General features: G+C 57.2%; 1 protein-coding gene across 1 annotated transcript; it reads right to left on the bottom strand.

Annotated features, from left to right (window-relative positions):
* Positions 1-835: 835 nt before the first annotated feature.
* On the bottom strand, positions 836-6970 carry TMEM119 (transmembrane protein 119). The gene is made up of 2 exons (XM_068990056.1): positions 6889-6970; positions 836-2702 (listed from the first exon to the last, which is right to left on the bottom strand). The coding sequence occupies exon 2, from the start codon at positions 2688-2690 to the stop codon at positions 1821-1823; it is 870 nt and encodes a 289-aa protein (XP_068846157.1). The 5' UTR covers positions 2691-2702; positions 6889-6970; the 3' UTR covers positions 836-1820.
* Between the last annotated feature and the right edge of the window lie 8598 nt (positions 6971-15568).

The following is a 15568-nucleotide window of genomic DNA, read 5'->3' as shown; positions in this document are numbered from 1 at the left end:
CATGCTTCCAGCCCAGCCATGTCTGGATTCCAGCTGGCAGCTGGGGGAGCAGTGGTCACAGGAATTGCCATCAAAGGCAAGGAGGAGGCTGGTGGGCGAGGAGACAAAAGGCAGGGACTGCCTTCCACCCCGGTACCGCAGGCCAAGGGTGCGGCCAGTGTGGCGCTGTCCGTGAGACCCAGACCAGCCCTCAGCCATTCTGCAGGGAGAGGGGGAACTAAAACTTTGGCCCCAAGCCCCTCCACAGCCCCTCTCTCCTGGGGGAAACGGAGAGGTGGGTGGTTCTCCTGCAGACACCGTAAGCCGCAGAGGCGTGCATGGACACTGCCTCGGTGGCCATGAGCCCAGGGCTTCTGGGGCACAATCTCTGGACCCTGTTCCCATGGGGCACCCACCCCTCCCTCCATTTCCCACACCCATCCGGCCCCCAAGGCCAGGTCGATGTGTCCCACACCCCAGAAAGTTGCCCCACCCCCACTGAACAGCCCAGAGGAAATGGCCCCCAACCTCCCAGCAGACTCCTTCTCCCCACCCCCAGAAAACCAGGATGCTCAGGCCTGAATAAAGGTTTATTGTGCTGGTTTATTATATTCCAGCACCTGGACAGCTGTGCAGAGGTGGGGGAGCCTGGACGGAGGGATAGAAACAAGAACCCCCTCACAGGGCCTCCCCAAATCCTGGACGAAGCTCAGGCTCCCTTGTTGAAGACTAAAGAATGCTGTGGGCACAGGCTGCCAGGTGTGTGTGTGTGTGTGTGTGTGTGTGTGTGTGTGTGTGTGTGAAGGGTGGGGGGCCATTGACCCCTGCTTCCAGCCTGGGTGTCGGAAACCCTCCCCCATACCTTCAGACCCGTCCTAGAATGGGGTCCCCTCACACACAGCACCTCCCAGCCGGCTTCTAGGTTGCTTGGAGTCCCTGGCAAGAAAGGTGAACTTCATTTTCCCCATCCCCACAGCAGTAAGTAGCAGGATGAGAGGCTGAGACCCCAAACCCTACCACCCTCACCCTGGACCATCTGGAAACTGGAGAGGGGGCACCCCGTGGAACATTTAGAGCAGTAACTTCCAGAGTGTTCTCTGCAGGATTTTACTGTGTAGCTGTAAAACAAAAACAAAAGTACTCCACGGTCAAAAGCAGTTTGGGAAAGGCTAAGGGAAACCAGATTCCATGGGCGCCTTTACTGCAGGACTTGTCAGAGCCTTGGAGGACTTCAGTTGGGCGGGTTGGGGGAGAGGCGGTGCGCAGAGCAGAGAAGCAATGTTTTGTCGACTCGTTCCTTGGCCCTCAAAGTCCTTCTTCCAGGGAAGCCAGTTTGGGAAATGCTCGCGCTGCGTGCAGGGGCCCTCACAGAAACCTCCTGATGGATCTTCTGTGGTACCTCCAGGCCCCTGTGCGTCTCCCCATTCATTCAACCTCTTCCAAAATGTCTAGTTATTCCGTTTCTCTTTCCTGCCTTGATGGAAAGCAGCGGCGTCACAAGGGACTGTCACAAGGGACCTGAGACTTCTGTTTCTCAGCGGACGTGTCTGTGACTGGGACACCCGCCTCCCAGCGCCAGCCCCCAGAGGAGCTCTGCCTTTCGGATGAGCCCCTTGGGGCTGCGAAGAGAGATGTTCTGGAAGTCGGTGAGATTCCTGAGGTGGGACAGAGACCAGCATCTCCGCCCACTGTGGTAGGGTCAGACACGCTGGGATCTGCAGCGGGGAGTGGCAGAGGAAGCAGGGTGGTCAGAGCGCGGCAGGGACCAAGGGCCTTTCTATGCCCAAGGAGGTGACCGCTAGGGGTCCAACAGTCAGGGCCCGCAGTTCGAGAGGGGGCAGTTAGATGCTGGGGGGGACACTGCCGCAAGCACAGGGGTTTTCGGGGGGACCAGCTGGGCCCCCGGCTTCCTGGGCGAGTGAGGGAGCCACGTCTGGCTCTCCTTGACCTTCAGTGGCTGCCGCCGCACCTGCAGCTGCGTCCACCTCCACTGAGCACGGCTCCTCTGGCGGAGGAGGCACCTCGGGTTTCTCCGCCGGAAGTGCACGTGCCTGGACTTCCAGGTCCGCCTCCCGGGGGCCTTTCTCCTCGTCCTCTGACCTAACCTCTAGTGCCCTGGCTAGGTCTCCACTGCTTGGGGCGGCCCTGGAGGGAGACTTGAGGTTCTGGGTGGCGGCGAGGATGTGAGCCTGGAGCTGCTGGGAGGAATCCAGGGTCTCCTCGGGCCGGCCGTCGGGAGCCCGGTCGGGGACCTCGCTGAAGGCCCGGGGGCCCCCCGCGCGGTCGCTCTGGTCTACGTACTTCTTCTTGGGGAAGGACGAGGGGTAGTAGGCAGAGGCCTTGTGCTTCTGGCGGGTGATGAGAGCCGCACAGACGATGAACATCAGCAGGAAGACCAGGGAGCCCACCACGGCGATGAGCATCACGTACTGGCGGAAGAAATCCACGATGCCGTCCAGGAAGTTGGTGGGGGGCTTAGGGCCCGCCAGGGGCGTGGGCTCGGGCCCCACCGACGTGGGCCTGAGGGCCGGGGTCTGGGGCGGCGGGAGGCTTGGGGAGGAGGCCGACGAGCCCTCGGCCTCCCCGCTGCCCCCCGTGTCCTCCAGGAAGCCAGCCTGCAGGGACATGGAGTGGGACGCCGTGGGCAGGACCCGCAGCAGCAGCAGCAGCAGCAGAGACACGGCGAGACTGCGCGCCGCTGCGGAAACCATGTTGCCGGGAACCTGTGCGGAAGGGAGGCAAGAGAGACGTCAGGGTGGGACCCCGGGGCCTCAGGGGACCCCGAGGAGGTGCAGGGGTCACAGAACCTCTTCTAGCAAATCGCTTCCCCTCCCGGGCCTAAGCCTCCCCACTGTGCAATGGACCCCATCCCGGGGTTCACGTCAGTTCTCCCCCGCCCCCAACGACTCACCTCAATCTGAGCTTCTAGAGGGCACAGGCTGAATCTTACTCGTCTTGGCAACTTCAGGGTTTTGCATTGTATCTGGGTCCTGGACCCCACAGTAAGCACCCAATAAATGCATCTTGATGGACTTGGCTCAACGAATAAGAAGAACTTACTCTTTCATCGCTTGCCATGTGCCAGGCCCTATTTTATCTTTCTTAGATGAAATTTCTCTTGACTCCGGGGAACCGCCTGCTGGCGGTAGTACTACATTCTCCCCATTTTCTCAGGTGAGGAAATTGAGGCTCAGAGGGATTCAAAAACTTGCTAAGGAAGAGCTGGAGTTTGGATGCAGGCACCGAGGGAGGGCTCAGTGAGTAACTGAGCAAGCTGACCCCCTCCTCCAGGAAGCCCTCCCCACTGCCCCTGGCCTATCTGCTGTCCTGTCACCAAAAGATTCATAAGTTTTGAAGCATCCAGATTCTGAGCTCAGCAGGGGCCTGAGTGAGCATGTGCCCCACGGCTAACCGCCACCTCAAAGTCCCCCGGGGAAACCCTTGTGCCTGAAACCAAGCTGGAGCTGGAGTCCTGTGGCCGCCACCAAATGGGATCCAGATGAACTCTGCACCTCCCTCCCCCACGGGAAGGCTGCTCCCGACATGAACCCCCAGACCCTCCCTGGCCCAGACAGCCCGGATGACTAATAAATTCCTTATGGCCCAGCTTTACGGAGGAGCCTGGCTTCTAAAGCATTAACTCTCCCAGCTGGTGTGAGTTGGCCTGGGCTCTCAGACAACCCAGGGACCCCTTCTATGCCCCCCAGGCCGCCCCCTGAGAGTCCCTGCCTGGCCCAGCAGAGGGCCCAGGACCCTGATGCTGGATGAGGCTGCATGTGCCAGGATGGGAAAGCCTCACACGCCCCTGACTGTGGCAACCCCTCTCGGGGATGCAGCTGGGAGAGACAGAAGCCCAGAGAAGGCAAGGGGCAGGCCTCAAGCCACACAGCAAGTTCCTGGGCTGAAGGAGTCAGGTGCCCAACATCTTGCAGCAGGTACCCATGAGAGCCCAGGTCTCAAGCCCCGCTCTGCAAAGCAGGTGATGGTACCAACTCGTGGTGACTTGGGGATTCAGGAGGTGATGTAGGAATGACATGGGGCCATTGACTGGCTTGTTCCAAGTGACCTGGTGCCTCCCAATATGACATGAATGTAGACAGACTGGCTCAGATCGCAAAATACAAAAGAAATTCCCAGGATATCAGACAAGGCAACACTCACCCAGAGGCTCTTTTAAAAAAATTGTTGGGGCGGGGGGGCTCCATGGCATGTGGGATCCTATTTCCCTGATCAAGGATCAAACTCGCATTGGAAGCAAGAGTCTTAACCACTGGACCATCAGGGAAGTCAAGAGATTCATTTTAAATGAGTAGGTCACCATGTCCGTTTACCACAGGTTGCTCATCTGAGCCCCTTTTGTGGGTGCAATTCCAAAGAAACCCAGAACACTAGTATTGTCTTAATTTCTCAAATGAGGAATTGGAGGTCCAGAGATAGACAGTGACCTGCCCAAGGACACACAGATGCTAAGTGTTAGAGCTGGGATTTGAACCTTCCTTCTTTGTGATTCTGAGAATCCACACATACACTCACTCACACACACACACTCACACTCCGATGTGCCCTCGGCTGACCCAGGAATGGGCTCACACTCCCTGGTTGACTTGTCAGCTGGGACCAGGATTTGAGCAGTTCCATGAACTTCAGGAGCCTTCCCCTGGTACTTGTTAGCCTAGGTTCCTACAGACAGCCTTGATCTTTGGCGGATTTGCCCCTCCCTCACCAGTCACCTCCCTGCCTGCTGCTTCGAGTAAGCCCTGGAATGACCTCTCATGATGGCAGCTGAAACTTCTCGCTGTAAACTGCTGGCCGGGTGGGGCCTGAAGACCAGGGTCTTCCCTGCAGCGGCGGCCGTCAAGGTTCCGCCCTGAAGCTCTGCAGGCACTGGACTGAGAAGGCCAGTTAGGCCGGGATTAGGATCCTGGTTCCATCTGAGTCTGGCTCTGCTGCCCGGCTCCTCTGGGCCTCACTTTCCCCATCTGTAAACTGGGGGCGGGGCAAGGAGGTGAGCACAGGGCCTGCCTCTTGGAGCTGTTAGGATCAGATAAGACCACAAGTTCAGAAAACGCCTGGTACGGAGCTGCTGCTCCATTGGAGGGGGTGGGGGCGGGGGCGGGAGGAGATGGAATTCAGAAGCAGCCGAATTTCTACCCCAGCAGAGATCCAAGACCAGCGGGCACTCTGCCACCCCGCCCGTGGACAAATGATGATTATCCTTGCCTGACATGTAAATGTGCTCACTCTTTCCCCCCGTCGTCCAGGAAAGACCAAATTTGTATTAATACCTCATTGAGTGAAATCTCCCCAAGCTGTAGCCAACGAGGAATCTGGGACCAGACACACACACGCATGCACTCACACACACACACACGCACAGCAATGAGTCAGACAGAGTAAAGTGTTCCTTTCCCCAAGAGCCTTGGGGGCTGGGGCAGAGGATAAGGAAAGAGGCCACGCAAACTACTTCTGGCTCTTAAAGACTGAGACCCTGACTCTCTGAGTCCATTCAAATGCCCCTCTCACCGGGGCTCCCTGGGAAACATGTAGGCTGAGTGCGGGAAGCCGGCGGGGCTTCACAGGAGATGGCTGTGTGACCCTGCTGGACAAGCCCACTGACCTCTCTGGGCCTCAGTTTCCAGTCTGTAGAATGGGTGCGCTGACCTGGGCTGCTCTGACATGATTGTCCTGCCCATCAGCTGCCCTCAGCTCCTCCCTGCTCCTCATTTTTTTTTCCAGGACGCAGAAATTCACGGGCCACGAGGAGGTGGGGTCAGGCCAACCCCTCTCATTTCATCCAAGAGGAAACCCAGGCCCGACACTGGGAAAGGCCTGCCCAGGGTCACACAGTTGGTTAGAACGGAGCCGGACTGGAGAGGCGGCTCTGAACACCCGGATGGAGGTCATTTCCCAGCTGTGTGTCCTGAGGTCAGGCACGGCACCTCTCTGAGCCTCAGTTTTCATATCTGTACGATGGGGAGAAGGTCACCTTCCTGGACTATTGTTAGGACAAGAAATAGCGGTGGAGATGTCAATTAGTAGTACCACGAGATTATCCAGGACTCCAGGCTGGGAGCAGGGCCCCTCTCCAGAGCCCATCTCACTCACAGTTCATTGTTTGCAAATGTGATGCCCCCACTTGAGGTCAGGAATAGGCAGATACTTCAAATCCATCCCTAAGGCTAAGGTACCCTGCCAAGACCTGAGGCTGAGGGGCCAGGGGCTGCCCCGCCCCCATTCAGGGACTGGTGGCCAGAGGGGGAGGGGAGCCCACAGAAACCTGGCTTCAATTAGTGGCCTTGGGGGGAGGGGTTCTGGCTGAAGCTCTGAAGCCCCTGCTCCAGGGCAGCCAAGGACAGGGCCCTGGGCCCCTTGGAGGGGAGGCCTGGGGAAGGACGGGAGTCTTTCCCTGAAGTCTTGAAACCCACGCACATACACACAGTACAGACACACAACACAGGCACCAAAGACACAGATGCACAGAGTCCCGACACCCCGGATGGCTACACGGGCCCCAGCCCAGACACACAGAGAACACACACGGATGCACGCTACACTTGCACAGTGCACCGCCTGACCCGCTGGGGATCCCCACAGATGGGACCACCCCGTACACACCACCCTCCTGCGGACCCCGGGAACACCCACCCCGGCGCCCACTTTCCAGCACACCCCCTAGAGCAAGGCCCCAACTGCACACACACGCCACAGCACTGCGCTCAGGACGCATCGTCCCAGTGCACACACAGCTGGCCACCCATCCTGTTAACACAGGTCACACACATACACAGCATCCGACACACACTCAAGGCTCACACATACTTAGAGAAGCCCCCGAAAGCACTCACGCCGGCCCCCTAAACTCCAAGACAGCCCGGGCTCCCCGAGAGAGGCGGGGGCCCCAGGACTCACCGGTTCCTCTGCACACAGGGTGTCCCGCCAGGTGGAGCAGAGCGAGTCAGAGTCCGTGGCGGTGCCCGGTGGCCGCGGCTCTGGGCTGCCACCCGCCCTCCCTGGCCCTCCCCGCCTCCTCCTTCCCTCCCTCCCTCCCTCACTCCCTCCCTCCGTCCAGCTTGATTTCATTAAGTGGGTTTGGGGTGGGGACAAGAGGAGGGGCGGGGCCAAGCCCGGCCACACACAGTCCCCCTCCCCGCTCACACTCGCGGACACCCTCTCCTCCACGGGTGCCCCCTCCACAGCCCAGGACACCAGATGTGGCATTTCCTCCCTGACCGTGGGTCCCCAGGGCAGACTGAGGCCGACAGACACACACAGCAGGGCCATCCTGGCGAGTACCCCTGGGCCAGCAAGCAGGGATCCTGCCTCCCAGCCCAAGAGGACAAGGTCAGGGAGGCTCCGAGGCCCCTGGAAGTGAGGAGGAAAATTCCCTGTGCTTGGTTCCAGCTGTGACTCAGGTTTTCCAAAGCTCAGGGAGCAGAGTGGGAGCTGGGCTTAAAGGATTCGTGGAGGGTCAGGCCTGAGGCAGGGAGGGAATTCAGACACCCGAAGTCAGAGCCTTTTCCTCCGCAGACCTCCGTTTCCCCATTTACAGGGGTGGGTGGGAAGCTCTGTGGGTTCCCTCTTAACATCCTGAGATCCACGGCCTCGCGATACCCCAAAACAAAGCAGCCAGAACACAGGTTTTCACGGCCCCATTTCACAGACTGAGAAAGTGAGGCAAGGTGCATTCAAGAGGCTCCGCCAGGGAACTGAGATAAGTCAGTTGTGGGCACTGGAACTAGGCTCTCTGGCTGATCTGAGGAATCCAGTGAGTCAGCAGTCCTTTCATTCATTTATTCCTGCACTCATTCATTCATTCGTCCATCAAGTGCTTAATGAACACCTGTGTGCACCAGACCCGGTGCTAAGCAGGTTTCAGAGGTGAAGCAGACACAGCCCAGCCTTCAGGAAGCTCACGGACTTCCAAGCAGAAGCACACATACATTAATCGCTTTAAAAAAAAAAAACATAAATGGGTCCACGGCGGGAGAGAAGCCAAGAGCTCAGGGAACCCCAGGACAGAGAGAGGTCCCCTGAAAGAGGCAGGGGCGTTGTCCTAGAGGTTGTGACTGTGAATGAGCCGAGACCCAGGAAGGTCATTCCTGGAGGAAAGCCCAGCGTGGATGAAGGCAGGAGGCTGAGAATGCCACACACGGACAGGGGGCTGTGACGAAACGGTGCTGGAGCACGAAGCAGCTAAAAGGGAGGAGCAGATGAGGAGGGCGAGGGAAGAGCGGGGCTAAAGGCTCAGAACAGCATTCATCAGGGGCAACAGCGAGCCAGGGGAGGTTTGCAGCATGGAGAGTACAAGAATCAACAGATCGTGCCTACCCTTTGGGAACCAGGGCCCTAGATTGTAGCTGTTCCTTTTGATGGTCCCAGCAGCCCCAACTCGCCTCCCCAAAGAGGAGCCAGCTGTTTAGAAAATAAAACCAGGGAAATTACCAGGCCAGTGACCCTGTTAGACAGCTATCAGACCATCTCTCTCTCTCTCTCTCTCTCTCTCTCTCACACACACACACACACACACCCCTTAAGTCAAATATCCCGACACGATCTAAGGACAGAATAACAAAAACGTCAGTCACCAATGGGAGGAAAAAAGATCCCTGAGCTCCAGCCCCAGCTCACTCATCAGCTGTGAGTGGCTGGGCAAATCTCTGTCCCTCTCTGGGCCGCAGCTAAATGTGGGGTTTTGCTCGATGCCCGCTGCAAGCCTGCCAGCTCTGAAGTTCCAACGCTGTGACATTCTAAATTGTATTCAGTCTACAAATCTTTCTCGAGCATTGAGTTTATACCCAGCCACTGTCAGGCCCTGGAAGACAGTAATGAGCAGACACAGGCTCAGAGAGAGGAGACTTGCAATAAGCAAGTAAACAAAGAAATGAATATCTAACTGCAAACTCTGCTAAGAGTTGGAATGGGGCATTTCCAAGGCTGTGAGAGGCTAATCTGGGGGGCATTAGTCTGGTCCTGGGGCTTATGGGGGCCTCCATGAGGAGGTGGAAGTAGAGCTACTGGTGGAGGCATTTAGGAAGGCAAGAATGCAAGAGGACAGCATGTGCAAAGGCCCTGGGACAGACAGGAAGCCAGCACCTTCAGAGCAGTTTCTGATCATCATCAAAGAGTAATCCATGAACGAGGCCTGCGGGGGGACCAGGAACTCTACCTGTTTTGTGAGTGGCCAATAACTCCAGCATCTAGGGTGGTCCCTGGAACACAGTAGGTGCTCAATAAATGCTTGTGACCATGTCAGTGACCACTCTGCCCTCCACGCTCATGTTCCTAGGATCTAGCCACTCCTCATCCATCCTGAGGGACTCACGGTCCACATTCTCCAGCTCCAGGACCCACGATAGGGCCTGGCCCGGGTAATCCCACAGCCCACAGCGCCACGCATGGCTCCAAGGGTGGGGGGTGGGCAGGCCTGTGGCTTGGAGGGGGCCAGGCCACTCGCTTGCAACCCACAATTTCAGAAACAGAGCAAAGAGTCCTCTGCCCAGCCTTGAAGCAGTTCAGAGCCCCCACCCTGTGCCTAGCCTGCAATTAGCAGCTGTGACCACCCCCACCCCTGCCCCACTGACCAACCAGGACTGAGGAGGCAGGGAAGAGGAGGGAAAACCTCACCCAGGCTTGAGTCCCTGCCAGAGTGCTCCCCGGTTGAGCCTGGGCAAGCTGCTTGGCCCACCGCAGCCCCCAGCTCCAGCCTCTCGTGGGCTCAGAGCCACTTCTAATTACACAGCCCCCGAAGCCACTGGGGCCTGCCTTCTGGGCAAAAATATCGTAAGATTTTTATGTGGCTGGAGAGACCTGGGCTGCGGCCCCATCACAGCACAGGCCTGGCCTGCGAGTGGACACCTGTGGAGTGGCCCCTGGTGAGGGGCTCCAAGGGGGTGGAGTGGTCAGGGCTCAGGCGCACTGTGAAACCTCCCCATGCCTCAGCTTCCCCATCTGTAAACTAGAGACGTTCACTCATTCCATAACTCTTTACCGAGTGTCTCCGTGAGCCAGGAGCTGCCCGGGGCCTGGAAAGAACTGTGAATAAGACAGATGAAGTGACTTCCCTCCGCCTGAAGCACTGTTCTCCGTGTGCCCCCTGGCCTGACCCGCCTGCCTATCTTGCATCTCTGTTATCACCACCTCCAGGAAGCCCTCCCTGAACCCCAGCCTCTAGGGAGGGAGATGAGCAGCTCCTTCTATGTTCCTGCACCCCTGGTGCCCTGTAAGGACTTGTTTCTATGTGTCTCTAGACTGTCAGTTTCTCGGGTCCAGAATAAGGGCTTTTTCTGTCACCATATCCCTGGCACCAGTGCCTGGAACACAGTAGGTGCTCAGTAAATGCCCTCCACTGGCTGAATGGCTCTCGTCCAACCTGCCCATGTTACAGATGGGGAAACTGAGGCCCAGGGAAGGGATTCACTGACATAATATTGCTCCACCTCAAGGAGCTCCTCTCAGGGGAATTGGTTGAGAAGCAAGTCAACTGGCAATTCAAGAAGACACCCTAACACTGCAAAATGCCATCAAGGAGATAAAAAGGCCGAGGAGACAGGAAGTAGCTTGGAAAGGGCGGGGGCAGGTGTCCGGTCATCTATTCTAGTGACTGTGGTCAGGGCTGTCTTCCTGGAAGAGGTATCGGCACTGACATGTGCAGATAAGAGGAACTAGGCACTCAAGGGGCAGGAGGAACAGCTTCCAGGGCCAAGAAAGCCAAGTGCAAGTGCAAAGGCCCTGCGGTGGAAAAGGGCTTGGCACCAAGTGCCTTATAGGGAAACCAGAGGGGCTGCTGAATTGGTTCTCGCCCAGGAGTCATTCAAGCTCAGAAACCGAGAGACCTGCCTTCCTCACTCCCAGCTCTGCCCCTCCCACACACTGCTGTGAGCCAAGCCTCAGTTTCCCTTCCCACACCAGGAGGAGTCAGCCGAGTTTCCTCTGAACTCTTTTTGCTGTGTGATTCTAAGTGAATTTCCCACTCCAGCAAACAACCCACCACCGCGGTAAGGAGAGAAATACCGTAGCCACTTTGGAAACAGTCTGGTGGGTTTTATCAAGTTAAAGATACACTTCTCAATGGCCCGGCAAGCTCTTCTCTGGGTATTTCCCCAAGAGAAATGACGACACACGTTCACATGCAGACAAGAATGTCGCTTTATCCCTAAGAGCCAAAACACACCAAACTGGCAACTACCCAGATAGCCATCAGCAGGACAATGGATGTGCAGACTGTGGTCCGTGTGACACTCCTCCCCAGTGGGAGGATGAGATAGATGGGAGGCAGGCAGTTGGACGAATCTCATAGACACACCGAGCAAAAGAAATGGACTCCACAGAACACGGACTGGGTGATTCCATCTACAAGTTCTAGAACAAAGGCTAAACCAGGCTATGGAGACAGAAGTCAGAAGAGCCGTTACCCAGAACTTCCCTGGTGGTCCAGTGGCTCAGGCTTCACACTCACAATGCCGGGGGCCGGAGTTCGACCCCTGGTCAGGGAACTGGATCCCACATGCCGCAACTAAGACCTGGTGCAGCTGAATAAAGAAAGATATACATTTGTTAAAAAAAAAAAAAAGAAGAAGAAGAAGAAGAAGGCAGTTACCCTTGGGGGCGGTATTGACTGGAAAGAGACACGGAGAAACTTCTCGGGCTGGAGCCGGACAATGTCTGGGTGGCGGTTATGTGGGCACGTGTGTATGGGAAAATCAAGCCTCACTTTTCAGATGGTTATGCTTTACGTAGGTTATGACTCAAAGCTGTCTTTAAAAATTAAGAGCCCTGCCTCCCTCTCATTTTTTTTTTTTTTTTTGGTGGGGTGGGGGCACCAGAGCCAGTAGGATCTCTGGCTTCCTATGTCCATGGTGACCTGGCCAGCTGCACACAGCCTTGTAAACATTTACATTCCCCAAGCCCGGCGCAAGCAGCAGCTCCGTGCAGCCCATGTGGGAGCCCACGTGTCAGAGGGTAGGGGTGTAGACGCGCACCCCTGGCTGCAGCCCTGGCCTGGCTCTCCCGCTCTGCCAGCTGCCAATGGGGTGCCCTCGGTGAGGTGCCCTCCGGCAGGCCGTTCTGCAGGAGCCCCCCGCTGCCCCGCCCCACCCCCTATCAGGAAGAGGAATTGAGATGGTGCTCCTGAATCGTCTATACAGCACTGTTGGAAGTCAGGCGGCGGGGGCGGGGGAGGGGGGTGCTGCCCGTCTTTGAGCAGAGGGGCAGAGTGGGGAAGGCTCAGAGCTGGACTTCGGGGCCCTGAAGCCACCCAAACAGCTCATCATCCTGTGTGTCTCCTGCTCTGCGACCCCTCCCTTTACACTAAGACCGTCTGTCCCGTCTTCCCTCCCTCTCCCTTCTTTCCTCTTCTCCCCTTCCTCCTTCCTTTCCTCTTCCCTATCCTTCCCTTCCTTTCTCCCTTCTTGTTCTGTCTCTCTCAGTCCTTACTGAGCACGTGCAATGTGTCGGACACTTTCCACCACTGGGACTGCAGCAGAGAGCGATACGGATGAAAAGTCTCTGTTCCCGGGGAGCTTGCCTCCTGGTGGGAGCAGGACTTCTTCTCTGGTGGTCCAGCGATTGAGACTCCACGTTGCAATGCACAGGATGCAGGTCCGATCCCTGATGGGGAGCTATGATCCCACATGCCCTCAAGAGTCTCCACGCCTCAGTGAAAGATCGCAACGAAGAACCCGAGTGCCACAACTAAGAACAGCCGAATAAATACCTGAGAAGATAACACTGGGACTTCACTGGTGGTCCAGCGGTTAAGGCACTTGCACTTCCATTTCGGGGGCAGCGGGGTAGAGGTTCCATTCCTGGTCAGGAAACTAAGATCCCACATGCTGCCCAGCACAGCCAAAAAAGAGGGTAGTTTAGTAATTACATAACTACATACAGAATGACAGATGGTGATAAGGGGTACTGAGGAAGACAAAGCAGGGAAACAGTGATGTTCAAGCAAAGACCTGAAGGACGTGGCAGAGTGAGTCAGGGAGATGATCAGAGATAGAGTGGTCCAGACAGAGGCAAGAACAAGTGCAAAGGTCCTGAGGTAGGAGGTGCTGGGCTGTGTTTTTTTAATTTATCTCCAGTCAGTGAGAGGCTTGCAAGAGATATCATAGAGAATCTTTTCTTTTTTTTTTTTTTGGCTGCACTGGGTCTTGGTTGAGGCACCCAGGATCTTCAACCTTCCTTGCAGCAAGCAGGAGTTTTAATTGGAGCATGTGGGATCTAGCTCCCTGACCGGGGATGGAACCCGGGCCCTCTGCACTGAGAGTGCGGAGGCTCAGAGGCTGGACCACTAGGGGAGTCCCTGCCTGGCGTTTTCAAGGCGTGGAAAAGAAAAGTGTCCGGTGAAGCTGGAGCCGAGTGAGTGAGCGGGAGGGTGGGAGGAGGTGAGGTCAGGGGGCACTGGCGCCAGATCTTGCCAGGTCTCTGCGGGCATTTGCAGGGGGCTTTGGCTCTTATCACGAGTGAAGGCCAACCACGGTCCCCCCATATGCGTGAAGCCCTCTCCTCCCTGCATCAAGCCCCTCTCCTCTTTATGCACGATGCCACACACACACACACACACACACGCGCACCTGCACACACACATGCATGCATGTACAGACTTACCTTTTCTCTCGAGGACCCTCAGAAAGGGCTCTGGGTCCCACCTCTGGGGCTGGGGAAGGGGCTCCATGTAAGGCCCCCGTGAAGCCCACGCAGATCCCCACAGCCCCTCCGCCAGCCTCCGGCTTCTGACTCAGCTGGAATCCGACACTTGGCTCCCGGGGCCTCCTAATGAACCTCCTCTCCTGGCAGCTGCTGTGAGCCATCTTCTGCACCCGAGCCCAGGGACAGCCTCACAGAGAGGGTCTTCCACAACCCCCAGATCCATCCACCAGGAGGGAAAGGGCCCCCTGGGGGTAACAGCAAGGAGGGAAACTCAGCCAGGGTGAGCTGAGACCACCTACCCTTCAGGGCCTCTGGGTTCTGCTGCTTCAGAGCCGAGAGCCCTTGGGCTAGTTCCTCCACCACTCTGGGCCTTAGTTCCCTCATCTGTAGAATGGGAGCACTAGTGACACTTTCCCGGGTTAATGCGAGAACGTAACGAGCCTTGCTGTTGTTTAGTCGCTAAGTCGTGTCCAGCTCCTCTGTGGCTCCCTGGACTAGAGCCCACCAGGCTCGTCTGTCCATTGGATTTTCCAGGCAGGAATGCCGGAGCAGGTTGCCATTTCCTTCCCCGGGACATCTTCCCAACTGTAGGGTTGAGCCTGGCTCTCCTGCATTGTCAGGTGGAAGGAATCCTAACCACTGAGCCCAGCAGGGAAGCCCGTATAAGCTTGGTGCATATGTGTGTGCTAAGTCACTTCGGTCGTGTCCAACTCTGTGCAACCCTATGGACTGTAGCCTGCCAGGCTCCTCAGCCCATGGGATTCTCCGGACAAGAATACTGGAGTGAGTTGCCCTGCCCTCCTCCAAGGGATCTTCCCAACTCAGGGATCGAACCTGCGTCTCTTAAGTTTCCTGCATTGGCAGGAGGGTTACCAGTAGTGCCACCTGGCACTAAATGCATACGCTAATAATAACAACAGCAACACAAGCGGCGCCTCAGACTCTTTCTCACAGTATCTGGACAGCAGCAAATACAGAGGCTTGGCATACAGCAGGCGCTCCACAAGGCTCCTGAATGGAAAAAGGCAGAGGGGTTACCCACCCCAGCCCCCACTCGCTGGCAGGTCAGCTGGCGAGGGTGCCCCCATCCTTAGAGGAGTGAGCCCACAGGCCCAGGCTGGCTCCCGCTCCTGCCAGGGCCCCCGAGTGCGGGCTCCGATCCATCTCCCCCGGGTAGCGTCCGACCTCCCCGGGGCACATGCAGGCGCTGGCCAGGGGGGAAGGGCTCCAACAGCTGGAAACATCTGGTTTGAATTGTCAGTTGGAAGCACTGACCAGGCAGCCATGGAATTTGTGAGCTAATTTTAGGCCAAAAGACGGCGCGCTCAGCAGGGCGGGGGCTTGCTCCCCCAAACCACAAGGGGGCTGGACTTCCAGGCATGGGGGGATGTGGAGGCCCCCCGGTGCCCCTCAGAGGGTCCACGCCCGCTCCCATAGCCAGGGACTGTCTCTCGAACGCGGGCCCTCGTTGGTCACCTGAAGTGTGCCAGCCACGTCACAGCTGTGGAATAGCAAGGACTTTTCTCCCCCTTTCACAGGTATGGAAGCTGAGGCTCCCAGAGGCTAGCCTTGCCCGACATCCAGAAAGAAGCAGCAGAGCAGGGATTGAAAGCCAGGCCTGGCCCTAAGCCTTAAACCTAAGGCTCTTTTGATTTCTGCCTCTGGTGCTTAGATTTTTGCCAGGCCCACCGCTGTCCCTGCATCTTCACCCCCTTGCCAAACTCCCTTACCCATTTGTCAATGCAGTCAATGTCTTCTGAACCCCTGCGGACTGCCAGGCACTGTGCAGTCATAGAGAGAGTGACGTGAGGGGCAGAGGCCCCACCCTTGCGCAGCAAAAATCCGTACATCCACACGGTCACCTGGCTTCCCAGGTGGCACTAACGGTAAAGACCCCCCACCCCTGCCTGCCAATGCCGGGGACGTGAGAGATGCAATTCAG

Source organism: Capricornis sumatraensis, chromosome 17 (assembly GCF_032405125.1).
Source record: "Capricornis sumatraensis isolate serow.1 chromosome 17, serow.2, whole genome shotgun sequence".
NCBI lineage: Eukaryota > Metazoa > Chordata > Mammalia > Artiodactyla > Bovidae > Capricornis > Capricornis sumatraensis.
Note: the sequence above shows the minus strand (reverse complement) of the source record. Positions and strands in the feature narration are given on the sequence as shown.